The sequence below is a fragment of the Taurulus bubalis genome (assembly GCF_910589615.1).
Source record: "Taurulus bubalis genome assembly, chromosome: 11".
Lineage (NCBI taxonomy): Eukaryota > Metazoa > Chordata > Actinopteri > Perciformes > Cottidae > Taurulus > Taurulus bubalis.
Window position 1 is genome coordinate 23,719,994 of NC_136599.1, and position 14,009 is coordinate 23,734,002.

At 47.5% G+C, this 14,009-nt stretch overlaps 1 protein-coding gene across 1 annotated transcript; it reads right to left on the bottom strand.

Moving 5' to 3' along the window:
* Positions 1 to 6,500: 6,500 nt before the first annotated feature.
* On the bottom strand, positions 6,501 to 10,198 carry LOC306743273 (protein FAM110A). The gene is made up of 2 exons (XM_079225778.1): positions 9,904 to 10,198; positions 6,501 to 9,497 (listed from the first exon to the last, which is right to left on the bottom strand). The coding sequence occupies exon 2, from the start codon at positions 9,485 to 9,487 to the stop codon at positions 8,069 to 8,071; it is 1,419 nt and encodes a 472-aa protein (XP_079081904.1). The 5' UTR covers positions 9,488 to 9,497; positions 9,904 to 10,198; the 3' UTR covers positions 6,501 to 8,068.
* Positions 10,199 to 14,009: the final 3,811 nt, after the last annotated feature.

Sequence of the window (14,009 nt, forward strand, 5' to 3'; positions counted from 1 at the left end):
TTCGATTGGGCCGTGAGCGGGGCCTTTGTTGACATGACTAAGTGTTTGTTCGCGGCAGAAGCAGACACACAAAAGGAAGAGGAATCGTCATGTCGTGGCCTTTTAGTTCGTCCAAAACAAAGGGCTGCTTGTTTAAACCACGCCAAATGAATAGAGGAGGTAAGAGGGCCAATCGGTTCAGTAAACACTGAGCCAGTATCGTGGGGCTTTTTACGTCGTCATGTGCTCGGCTCTAAAGATCCCTCAGCAGTCCCATCAGCTCTGTTGATGCGTCGAGTCTGGCCTCCAGCCTTCTGAAAACTGGTCAGCTGACACGTCCTCTGGCTGCGTGGCATCTACGATCCATTTATTGGTTTCCATTCCATTCTGCATAATGTTTGACTCCGTTAGTCTTGAAACTTACACAAATCAACTGAACAACAATGTTTAATTTTAATACCCCCCCGCCACCCAAAAGGCATAGTTTATTTCATTGATTCACAATTTCCAGTCACATTTCTTTTTTAAATGGAACAAAGCAATGTCAGATTCTGTTGTCAGTCAACTGGCAACATCTCATACGTCATTTCTTCTCTACTTTCCACATTTACAATGTCATCAGGGGATCTAAATTGTATTCACACATCGCTGTCTATTGTGACTCAACCAGCATCTATGTAATAAGTTAAGTGTGGAATCTTAACTTGATTTGGTCTGTCGTTAATCTCTTCAGAAGAGGCAGGAGACCTGAAAAGTTGGAAATAACAGCAGGGTGGGAAACTTCCTATATTGCAGCCGTGATGTGAGTCAGTCAGAGACGGGGGGTATCATTCAGTCAGAGGTTGGGTAAACATTCAGCCTCCAGAGCACAACTCGGTTTCTCTTCTCCGTTGCACACTTGCCAGTCGCATTTTCTGTGCGCTTGGCAGCCGTCGTAGAAACGGGTAAACTCCATGTTCCCGCTGATTGCTGCTGTGGAGCTGCTGGCCACAGATTTTGTTTTGGCTGCGGATGGACAGTGTGAATTCCTTTCCCAACATTAAGAAGAATCCTTCACGTCGCTTTCAAGCTTTTGCAATGACGTACATTCAAATCAAATGTTCCATGCTTCTACTTTTCCCTCTTTGAATGTGGTGTCCTGTTAAGAGAGCACAGATATTTCTGACCTTCTGTCCACAGACACCGGCTACTGAAAGAAAGAGACTTCTACATGAGAGCAAAGGAGGATCCAAACATAGCTCGGCGCCCTGCGGGGCATGCAGGCTTGGTGTTTTGCACGTGGGACTGTTGTCGCCTCAAAGTCCAACAGATCTCTTCCCAGATTGCTTGGCTGAGTCTGAGGTTCTCGTGTGAAAGTGAGTCCAGGCGCAATGACTGAGTCATAAAAATGTCAGGACAAATTAGTAAGACTTACAAGAGAGAACATGTTGAATAAAAAAAATGTTGGGACTAAAAAGACAACGAGGACCACACACTGTCACTTATGGGTGCTCTGGCCAAATTATTGAGAGGTCATTGTGATCATATCAAGTGCCATGAATTTAAGTCTCCTCTGTCACCCCCATTTCTCATTCTCACGTTGATGAATTTCCAGACTCATAGGAAAACAAGTTGGTATTTTTGGTAGTCTTCTTCCCCTAATGAACCATTTGGATTATGGGGTCATGCTAAATTTGTATTAGCTACTTTTGTTGTGGAGTATTGTAAAATGCAGAAAAAATAAAGTCTCTTTACAAGGTGGCCCAAATAAACTTAAATTTCACATAAATAATGTATATTTCTTGTCTCTGAGACGATTCAGAAATGAGCCCCTTGGATTAGCTTTTGCAGCTAACTGCAGAAGAATCTACTTCGTGGGCAAACTGCCAGCTAACGAAACTAGCTGCACCCCAGATGGTTCACACTCATCCAGTTCGGCTTAATGCTGGTTGACGCCAGGGCAGTTCAGTTGCAACGTCAGGATCCAGCAGCAAAAGTGTAGCCAGTCGGCAAAGCCCTGAAGCCCTGAAGCCCTGAAGCCCTGAAGCCCTGCCCCCGCTTCTGCACAGAGCACTAGCGCTTGATAGTTCAAAGTTAATTCAGACTGAAAGCGTTTTTAGTCCAGATTACACCAACTACAACACTGCATGTCCTTAGGTCTCCGTCAATAAACCCGCCAAGGATGGAATTAACCGTAGTCGAGATACGCAAAGGACACACAGACAGACACAAACAGACCGACAGAGATCCCTTCATTTGCAGTTAGATGTGTGAGTCGCTGTTGATCTGAAGTGCGTTCATGACCGAGAAACAGTAGCATGGAAGAAAGTATAGTTAATGTTATTGTCCTCTAATGAAATCCAAGAAAAGTAATAAAGTTACTTCAAGGACGATCACTTCACTTTCAAATGATCCAAACAAAAGCTAAACGGTTAGCTCCAGAAGCTAGCTAGTGCAGGGGGATAATTCCTGTGTTTACTTTTGGCTCAACTTTAAAATGAGATATGATTTATTTATTTTTCATGAAGTTTGTTCTGCTTGCTGTTTTTTTTTATTATTGGACTTTGTATTTCCCTGTGTTATTTTCCAAACATCCCAGAATGAGACCCGGTTTCAAGAAAGGGATCTCTGTCTGTCATCATCATGGATTTTTTTTCCGGAAATAGTAGTTCTGCTACTTAACTGCCACATGTCCTAACCCAGTGAGGGATAGCCCGTGAAATAGGAAACATTTGAGGAGTAAGTAATCATTTTCATCGGAGAGGTTGCACACATCCTCCGTGCTGCCAAGTGTCTCTTGGGCCTTCACACACCACTTTATAAGCAAAATGAATTATTGACAACGTCTCTTTGCACTTATCCCTCCTTAAAGAGTCTTGATAGTGTGTGTGTGTGTGTGTGTGTGTGTGTGAGAGAGAATGTGCATTGGAGTTCAAACGCAGCTCTGCACTTACATCAGTGTTGCGAAACTTCCCCAGTCGGCCTTATTAGGAATCACACACTCACACATCTTAATGTAACAACTCTGAATCACAATGCCCAATCACGCTTTCCTGCTGTCATCCTCCCACACAGGTCTGGTCTTCTGGGGACACAGGACTTCATCATCATCATCATCATCATCATCATCCGTCTGCTGGTGGACAGTCAATGTACTAAAGATAAGGAAGCTTGCACAATGTAGGCATCCTCCCATTTCCATCCATCCCCTGCTCAGTCCACTTCCTGAAAGCACCAGCTGTGTAACGAATTCATTGCCACAACGAATGCATTTTGCATCGGTGTTACGACTGAAGTAACAAGACCCTCCAGCCACGCTAGCAGCTCTGTGAGGCTGCACGTAGGCACAGTGGGCTAAATGCTTACAACATGCTAACATTGACAACGCTAACATCATGGCAAAGAGCCACTGAGAGGCGATCCCAAGTGTCAACATAAGCTGCCTTGAAGCAGAACACCGTCTCATTGCACGCAGCGAAAAGACTGAAGAAAAAAAAGACAGCTTCAAAGGTGTCGAGCCCAGAGAGGCAACGGTGTCTTTTCAATGCTAATATAGGGATTAGGGAGTTAGGATGGACAGAAATAATCTCTCTATAAATAATAATCTATAATAATCTCAATATGTCCCTGCCCACAAGCAGTACATTTATTTAAGGGTGCTGCGGCACCTCCTCAAAAAAACGATTAAGTTTAAATTTAGTGTTGAAACTTTGGTGTAATAACTTCCTCTTTTCTTCCTGGGATACAGGACTGGAGCTCTTCAGCCCTGACGACACTGCTGTAATGTTTGATTGAATTAGATCAACCCACAATAGGCCCAGCTGTTGGTTGCTGTCGCTCAAAACAAAAAGAGTGAGCTAACAGTCAACAATCAATCAACAGCAGAACCAAACAGGCACGAAAAGGTGGCCTGAGAAAGTGACAGTTCCTTGAGGGTGAGGCCATGAATGAGCACCTCAAATAGTTAGCATTTTTCTGCAGCAGAATGCAAGAATCTCATTATCTCCCGGATGATAAGATCTTCATTTCACTGCGCCACACTCTCGGAATGACAATCAAACACATCATTTTTTTGGCTTCAAATGCTGCGGACGAGTTTCAACATTTACAAAATGAAACAACTGAATTCTTAGCATTTTTATAATATTTTTTGTACACAGGAATCAATGACACTGTGTTCACCGTCACAAAGCCTGCAGTAAGATTGAGGGTATTTGCCGTTTGATCCCAGGAGATGGAGAGGCTGGACGAGAGAGATGAAAGCTGCACCGCGTCCAAACCTAGAGAGGAAGAGATAGAGACAAAGAGAGGAAGATAGAAAGATGGATGCCAGGAGATAAGGGAGGCAACGCAACAACACGTTAAGCTAACACAGACAACCTAGTTTGGTTTTCCCACGGGACGTACAGTTGGTCCCAGTGACACACACAACACACACAACACACACAGTCAAAAACACAGAGATCCCATCTGCCCCGGCGCCTTAATCAGCTTATCACTCGCTGCACCGGGGCCATTCAGAAGGACTATATCAAGCTTTGACATACATTAGTGGTCCTGCTGAGATCAGGCGGTATACTCTTCCTAACTGAGCAGCCCCTCCCTCCATCACACACACTGGAACTGGCAACCCACACATTCGGGCTTAGGCATGCAAAAGGAAGCCACACACACACACACACACACACACACGTTTTCATCCCCAAAAGATTGGAATCATCCTCTGCATGTAAGTACCATTATAAAGCATTACACATGCACACTTGGAGGACTTCCCGCTTTGAGGGAAAAAATGTAATAAAAAAAAAACACGAACAAGTTGGGAGACGCAACAGGAGCACGCACAGGAAAATAAACAAACTGTGTGTGTATTGTGACCAGGATGCCAAAGCCCAGCTGATCTCTCGGTAAATATGGACATATGGTCAGCCTCTGTGGAGAGAGAAAGAGAGAGAGAGAGAGAGAGAGAGAGAGAGAGAGAGAGAGAGAGGAGAGATAGTTCGTAGCACACTTTCCCTCATCCGTCCACAGGGAGACATCTTATCCTCTCGGGACACGTGTTCCTCCCCCAGCGGAAGCGTTTAGCCTTTTTGGACTCTCCGCATCACCGTGGGGTCAGAGGTGTCCGTTACATAACGAGACCTGTCCCGGGATGAAAACAAGGAGGATCATCGTGCCAGACAGGCTCGTTACGTAAGGGGAAAGCAGTTTTGAAGAAGCGATGGGGACTTGTGTACATCTTGCAGCAAAAACAACAACAAGAAGCACGAAATAAGACGGTGACAGCTTGGAACAAAACCTGGCAGCTCGAGTCAATCTGTGATCTCTGGCTCACGCTCACTGAGAAGTTAATACATTTAAGATGTTGAGTCATTAGGTGTCCTACTTAGGAAAGTCACTTATATGTCCCCAACCAACACATATTGAATGGTCATTGATCATTTCCCAGCAATTTATGATAATACAATGGTGCATGTCTATGTTTGAATGCATACAAGTAAAAACAAAGTTACTTTCATTAAAACCTTTTAAAATGAAAATAATCATTATGCTCTTTTTGAACTATGAGAAAATGCACTTAAAAAAAATGTATTCCAGGTTGATGTTTTTTATTCACTGACCGGCATGTGGAACTACACTTCTATGCTCCCGATTCATAAAACAAGACTGCTGAAGGTTAGTCCATAAGCAGCTGGGACAGACGGCAGTAACTCTACACGCAACTGAAGGAATATATGGAGCTCCTTTATAGTTTCATCTCAACCCTCAGTGGAGACCTCAGCAGAGCTTTAGTTCTTGCTGACCCAAACTAGACGGAAATTTACAATTAACAAAAGGCCACAAACCCACTGCCAGTACTTTATTACTGCCAAAGATATTCCTGACCGTTCCAGAGGGGAAACTTCCCCCTGATTAAGTTTCAACTCTGGATGGAATAGTCCTGTACCTCCCTCCTGCCACGAGGGCCGGACTCACTTTATTTTTCATTAGAGCCCCCCTACCCCTCTCAAGAGAAGCAGCTGCTCCAACACAAGGTTATTTACTTCTCTAATAGAAGCAGACGCCCTCGATATCTCTCCCTCTCTCTCTTCCTCCTTCCACCAACTTCCTCTCTCGCCCTCTTACCTTCCCCAGCCTTTAAACTGCTGTGATCTGTCTCTCCGTTTAAGATCTGGCTGTTATAATCACAGTGGCCTGGGACACCGAGCAGGCTGCTGTCAAGATGCCCGGCACCCCCGGGCAGAAATACTTCATCGTCTGCTCCACCACACACCCTTCCAATCCCCCGGCCACCCACATCCCCGGAAACCAGGAGCTTGTGAGAGCAGTAAAACAAGGAACTGGACCCACACCAGGTTTTTTGAGATTATACATATTTTACACATTTGGCGGCAGCAGCAGCGCTTCATAAACCCTTAAAAACACTGAAGCAATCAGAGGGGCGGCGGTTTGCAGCCACATGGCGGAACCAGGCTGTGTTTGAGTCGGTTTGAAAGACCAGGAAAGAAAAACAGCGAACAAGTACATACTTTAACATATTTCCTTTTTATTATTAATTGTTTAGAATACACCACTGTAAAGCATTTTGGATCTCTCACTTGAAGACTCTTTGGGCGCCCAGTGCCGGATTCAACAGCAGACTTTGTTCTCCAGCCCTCCGTGGCGTGACGGGCACAGGTAGCGAAGAGGAGGAGCCCGGCTGGTACTATTATACTGAATGTGCTGAAACAGGAAGTAGTTGCGGAGGGCGGAGAACTGGCACAAAAGGGGGAGACGGGCCTCCCTCCCTCGCTCCCACTGAGACGAACAGGAAGTCGAAATAAATACACAGCGGCCTCTCACTTTCTTTAGGTCACGTGTTGCACTTAGATTGCCAATCAGTTGTGTGACCGGCGCCTGTATTCTGTGTGTGTGTGTGTGTGTTTAAATGGGATCCTACGTGTACTGTAATTGCCGTATATGTGATCAGATTGCACTTAAGAGTGGAGATTGAATTCTGTACACAAAGTTGTACAACATTAAAAAATACATTAAGTTAAAAACTTTTCCAAATAAATATTGGTCCATATATTCGTCAGCATGGCAAGTGCATCTTCCTGAGACACTTTCAGAACCGCCATCGATATCTTATATGTTTTTCATTTCATCGATACTCTTTTCCGTCTGCCTTTTACCCGTCCTTTGAGTTTCTCTCCATTTTTACAGGATACAAAATTACTTTTTCCACGCCACACTTACTTCACAACCAGCCACCTGTGAGCTCGACGCTTATCGGATGACTTGCTCTCCCCTCGTACGCGCAGAGACATACATCGTAAACACTCTTCTCCCGCTGCACCAGTGCAGCGTGATCCGGGACCACGTTTCCGACGCAACACACACACACACACACACACACACACTGCGCTAACTGCTGCTCCCGTATTTTCTGCAATAGACCTGAATGTGCGTCTGTGCCGTGAGGTGATCATCCGAGTGTGCGCTTTGTCGACATCATGGGAACCCATAAAAATGAATGTGTACAAAACGTTTCACTCGCATGCTGACAGAAATTTGTATAATAACAGTCTTACAGCCCCAAGTTTTTTTGTTTTTTTTAAATACAAATGTGCTTATGGAAGCTTTTCTTTTTTTCTATGTGAAGTTTCACAGTATCAACGTGGTTCTCTTCCTCCAGCAGTTTGCAACCAAGTTCCAGTGGCTTTGTGCTGCGGAGCTCCCTGGTACACACTCGCACGCACAGACACACACACACACAAACACACACACTAAGTACCTTAACATGAGGAACCACAAACGCCCTCTGCCTTCATCCTCACCATCATCATTTATACCAGTCTATTATTGCTTTCATATACCAATGTTGTTACACAAGATCAAGTGCAGGGAAATGCATCGTCCGTTTAGTCCTGCAGGGAAGCAGTCCTGACTTGCAGCCCGGAAAACAATCACTGATGTGTAACTTCCAAAACAAATGTCTTCACAGGAAAATGAAAAGGAACAACTACTGGATTATCCTTAAATGTGACGTAAGGCAGCAGAAGATGTGCTTTCCCTTCTTCAGACGTATGTATACGTACAAAAAGTCCTTTCAAGTCCTCGCCAGTCTCTATACGTTGGACACGGCGCTGTTGGTGTCTCTCGCCTGCCGGATGCCGTACAGCCACTTGATGACTCGAGCGTTCCTCTCGATGACGGAGATCCCGTACGGGACCCGCTCGCTGGCCCGGGCGACCCCGTCGTCCTCGTCGTCCTCGTCCGCCCTCGCCCGGACGGCCTCGTCCCCGCACTCCGAGCTCGGCGTGCTGACACTGCGGAGCTTGGCGACGGACACGATGTCCGAGTTGGCCCTCGTGAAGCGCTCCACTCCGCCCAGGCCCTCCACCTCCCCTGGGTCCAGCCCGCAGTAGTTGAAGAAGCGCTCCAGGTCGGCGGTGGCGCGGGAGTAGCGGTCGCTCAGGTCCGACTTGGAGCGGTGCAAAGCCGGGTGCTTGCGGGCCGACCCCTTGGAGCTGGCGTTCGATATGCGGGTGAAGGCGGGGGAGGCTGGCGGGAGGATGCCGGCTCGGACCAGCATGGGACTAGGCGGGAGGTAGACCGGAGGGGAGGGCAGGGTTTGGGAAGGGACAGCGAGCTGGAGCTGGGGCTGGTTCTGAGAGGGTGGAGGAGGTGGTGGAGGTGGGCCCAGAGGGTGCGCGACCTGGCCCTGGGCCGTCTGTCTGGGCCTGAGTTGGGGCTGCAGCATGGCCCTCTGAGGCTTCCTTATGTCAGCCTGAGGCCGAACGTCCACCCTGCGCACTGTCACCGAGTTCGGGGAAATGTAGGACGGCGGAACCCCAACGCGGGGTACTCGCGTTGGAACAGGGGGCGGCCGGCGGGCGGGTTCTGCCGCGGGGGTCCGGAGGTTGTTGTTGTTGTTGAGCGGAGAGGAAGTGCAGGAAGAGGTGGACGAGGAGTTCATGGTGCCGATATTAATCGGTCTGAGGTTGTTGAGGAGCCGGTTGCTCCTCTCTTGCTCTGCTGAGAGGCTACTGCCGATGCTCTTAGCTCCCGATGAGGGAGATGACGAGGAGGGGGAGGTGGAGGAGGAGGACTGGGAGCAAGGCATTGGTCCATCGCATACATCATTGATAAGATTGTTCAAAATATCCAAGTTAAGAGCCGGTCCTCGCCTCCATCCCGGCGCATCCCTCCCTCCTCCGTTCTCCACATCAGCCGGGCAGCGGGGGACCTTTCGGGCTGGCGGAGTGCTTATCTGGCACTGGAGCATCATCCCCGGGGGAACCAGGGGCTTGCGGATGATTGGTGCTTTGATGGGGGCCTGGCGGGTGAGGGCCACCTGCTGGCTCTTCACGTACTTGGCCTTGTCAGCCTCCAGGCGCTCCACGGCGCTCAGTTTGCGGGCCCCGGGCTCGGCCTGGCGGCGGAAGTAGTCCGGGCCCTTGTGAAGTATCCGGAAGGGCATGGCGGAGGTGAAGGGGATCCCGGCCAGACGGACGTCCGACGGCCGCAGGGTCTCCACCGGCATGCTCGAGGAGCTGAGAGAAGGAAAATATTCTCAGTCAGTCAAAAGGGTTTTGGAAACGGAAGGATGTACAAGAGCAAAAGGCAAGCAAAGAATAAAGGAGTAAGTGTGTGTGTGTGTGTATATATATATATATATATATATATATATATATATATATATATATATATACATATACATATACACATACACACACATATATAGTGGTTGATAGCAACCCCTAGATAAGTTAGACTAGAGACAAACAGAACTGACAGAGGGGGAGATGGGTGAAAGGGTTAATAGTCAACTAGCATTCTTTTAGAGCTCCCACATGTCCTCTCTAAGCTTAAGAAAATAGCTCTTTTGTGCCCTCTCTTTTCTTCCCACTCTCCTCCCCTTCTCCCCCTCGCACCCAGAGCCCCATTTAACTTCCTTACCGGTTGTTGTGCTTCTGCTCTCACTCTCTGTTTCGTCCTCCTTTGCTTCCCTGTCGCCCCCTCTTGCTCTTTTATCTCTCCTCTCCACCGAGTCCAGGCTCAGTGAAAGGCTACTTGCGGGACGGGGTCAGTCGGGGTCAAATTCCACATCGGGCCCGGCCAGACCACCTTTATCAAGCTCGGTGGTGACCCAGAAGGAGGTTTTGGCTGCGGATCGGGGTCACCGGTCAGCCACAGCGCAGCCGATTGGGAGCTCTTTAATCCGAAAGGCAGTATCCGGGAGATCGGTGACGCGGCAGCCTTTGAAGTCCCCGTTCACGACCTGTGTCCGACTCGTCCGTCGAGCCCGTCCGCCTGTCCAGCTGCGAGCGGACACACAAAATGAGCGGTCCGGCAGCTCAGCACGAGAGCCCCACGGTCCTGGAGCGGGTTAAAAAGAGATGGAAGTCCAAGTCAGATAACGGCAGAGCTCTCAGTTTTCTGCCCGCCTCTCATTAACAAAAGCATCCACACGTACCGATATATATAAATATATATACACACACACACTCACACACTCACACACACGCACACACAAACACTTCTCCGGCTGACAGACGGGGGACTCTCTTCAACACTGAAGTGGAGCAGACGGGACAGGCTTTAATACAGAGTCTGGCTCCTCCCAGCCGGCCAATCACATGTCAGGCCGGGAGCCTCGGCGGGGCACATGGGGCGGGGCCGGGGGTGGGGGGGTGCAGAGGGTGCACTTGCATTGGTCCCCCTCGAAAGGGTTTCTGACCAATTGGACCCATCCCCCCCTCAGAGCACAACAAAACATCGAGGCAGGGTTTTCATTCAAATGAAAATTCTTTGAAAGGGAGAAAGGGGGGAGAGGATAAAAAAAAAAGAAGTGAGGAGGACAACGGCCAAAAACAGCTGCAATCTTTTGCATGGACTTGCATCGAGCTCAGCGGGGTGCTCTGGAAACACAGTGGACAACACTGACAGCCCACACAACTGTTCCTCTTGTTGCACTCTTTGTCTTCATCGGCGCAGAAGAGCAGACAAAGTGTGTGCGCCAGACGGAGAGTAAACAATAGGCTTATTCCAAGTGTAATTGTGCTCAGATTTGGGGTTTTAACCGTGTCTTGGTGCTCTGGCCATTATGTCTTCAAAGCGGCCCGATGAACGCAGCACTCGTTGAGACACACCGGACAAAGAGAGGTAGTGAAAGTGTTTTTTTTCCCCCACTGTTCATCGGCACCTAATTACTTCTCCCGTATTTCTGGGTTTTAGGAATTAAAAACACTGCTATTTTTCCCTTCTTTTTCTCAGAGCTCAAACTTCCCAGAAACCCCCCCTCCCCCCCATCTCCCATCCCCCAAACTCATCCCTCCCTGGCTGCTTCTTATCGTTTACAACATTTCACTCCAGGGTTACATCACACCCAGTTCTCTCTCTCTCTCTCTCTCTCCTCCTCACCACCTCCAACATATCTATTCACACATTTCTAATTAGTCTTTTTATAACCCTGTTCCTTCCCGTCTCTTATAACGTGTGACCCCCCCCCCCCTCTCCCTTTACCCCTCGCTCTCATCCCTGAACAGCAGACCAGCAGCAGAGAAAAAGAGCAAAAGCGATCATGACAGCTTAGACTTGAACACACACACGCACACACACACACACACACACGCACACACACACACACACTCTGGAACTGCAAGAGCTTGAACACCCACAGATATGCACAAACAGTCCCACACTTTGCTTTCATCTCGACAGTGTGACAAACCAAAGGGAGGTTTAAAATAGTCTCGCTTAAATTACAAACACATTTGCATCACAGAAAATAATGATTCACAAACATTCAGCCACCAAAAGCCTCTGGGCAAACCTCTGGGGGAGATCAGAAGATTGAGCAATTTTTTTAAAATAAAAATACAATGAAGACAGTGATCCGAGTGAGAAGAAAATGTAGCGTCTTCGAGGCAAAGAAAGGAGGGATTGTTCAGTTAGTTTCAGTTACAGGAAGACAGAAACCCAAGAGACGCGCAGAAGACGGAAATGACATCATCACAGTCTCCATGATCCTCAGAGCAAGCTTAAATTAGTTAATACTAAGTACTCGACTGACTTGCACACTGTTGGGCTCTGGAGGATGAACAGCTTTGAAAATGTCGCCTCGAGCAGCGCTGACTTTTTCCCCTCCATTTTCAAACTTGCAGTGTTTTGCCTCAACCAACGCTGACTCAAGTGAGATCACCTGAGGCAATTTATGAGGCTTTACACAGACCCCTCCCCCTCTGGAAACAGCGGGTTTTTTCTACAACCTTTTTTTTCACATATACACCATTCACATATGCTGTGTGCCTGAACACACACACACACACACACACACACACACACACACATTTCAGCTGATCACCATAATCCCATGATCACTTATTATTTACTCTGTTACAACAGTTAAGTGGAGGGAAAAAGAGTCTATGGGAGATTATGGGAGTGTGTTCATGCAAAAACCCAGTTCACTTCCTTCATCGGCCGTGAGAAGACATGCAAATATATGCAAGCCTGGAATAAAAAAGGCCGCTATAGCCGTTCGTTACCTCACGGTCTGCAGGGTCAGACAGCTAAAACTGATCAAGCAACAAAATTAGTCCACAGATGTGTGTGTCTGTGTGTGTGTAGAATAACTTCCTTGGGAAACAAAACACGTCTCTCAGCTCGTCAGTCTTGTTTTTCTAACTTTCCGTTCTGCCGTTTCATAAACAGCTGATGTCTCTAAAATGAAAAAGAAAAAGAGAGACAGGGCGCGACCGCAGCGACAGGACGAGGAATGAGGTTTCTATTCCGCGATGGAAACTCGCTCGGTTCGATTATCGCGCGCTAACCACGGCGTTGTTTTGAATTCGACTGCATTTTACATTTGGCTTTCCAACCGCTAAATATTGGCAGAGGAAGCTCCAGCTGAGAGGAAGGGGTGACAGCGGACGACGTCGTCGACCAACCGGCCTGCTGAAGACTAATTACAGGGGGAGCCCATGACTGGGAGCCATTGGCCTCACCAATAACTTAACAAGTTACAGAGTGGCTGAAGGAAGAGCAAACAGCACCACGTGGAGGGGAATGGGTTTCGGTAGCAGACACAAGAAGAAGCTTATACTTTTGCTTCCTACAAAATGTCCTGAAACAACACAAAACTAAATAAGATGCAGCAGCACACCCAGGGGTCCGAACTCGGAGGGGCAGGAACAAGATGCACTCATGCGTTTGGTGTGTGACGGCAGCTGGCTCGTCGTGTCCCAGCGGCCTTGGGCCAAGCGGGCGGACATCGACCCCCTGATTGTATAGAAAAACAACCGAAACCCCCTCCTATCCAATGTGGAACTTAGACAGAGGAACACATCTGTAATCACGTAAACAAAAAGCAGTGATTCTTAGACCCCATTGGGCCGCGAGCGCCACCTAGAGGGCCGCCAAAAACTTTCCGTTTTCACCTGTGGGCCGCGGGACCGAATAGGTAATGAATTGAAGACACCAGAGATATCACCGTTATCCAGAAGACGCTCAGTTACAATACAGCTTCCCACCAAACATCCAACGATCGTGGGAAAGCCGGTGGGATTTTTCCAGATAAAGGACGATGGGCTCCAGATGCAGGAAAGGTCTGTCTGTCACTGACTGGCAACTCCAAATGTGCTGTGAAAGCCAGCTGTTATAGATTTGAAGAGCAACTTCTGGTTCTGCAAACATGAAGACTGCTGAAGCATTTCATTCACATCATAAGGCTAGATTTTCATTCACACTTTATTTAAATGTTATTTACAGTTTATTTAATTTGAAAATCATTATTTTGAATTGTGTGCACACTTGTATGCACACTAATAGTTGCCCAATAATCGTGAACACACAGATATTCTCTTAAGAAAGTGACTACGCCTGACTTGAGCCTTTAAATGAGTTATTGTATCAGCTTGATTTGTTCCATGACTTGTTGTCTGTGCAGGTTTACATACACATGATCAATAAATGTCTTTGTGATGATCACATTGTATCAGGTCATTTATTTGACAAGGTTTTTGCTCGTTAAACTGTAGGTAGATTTGAGTTAGTTATTGAAT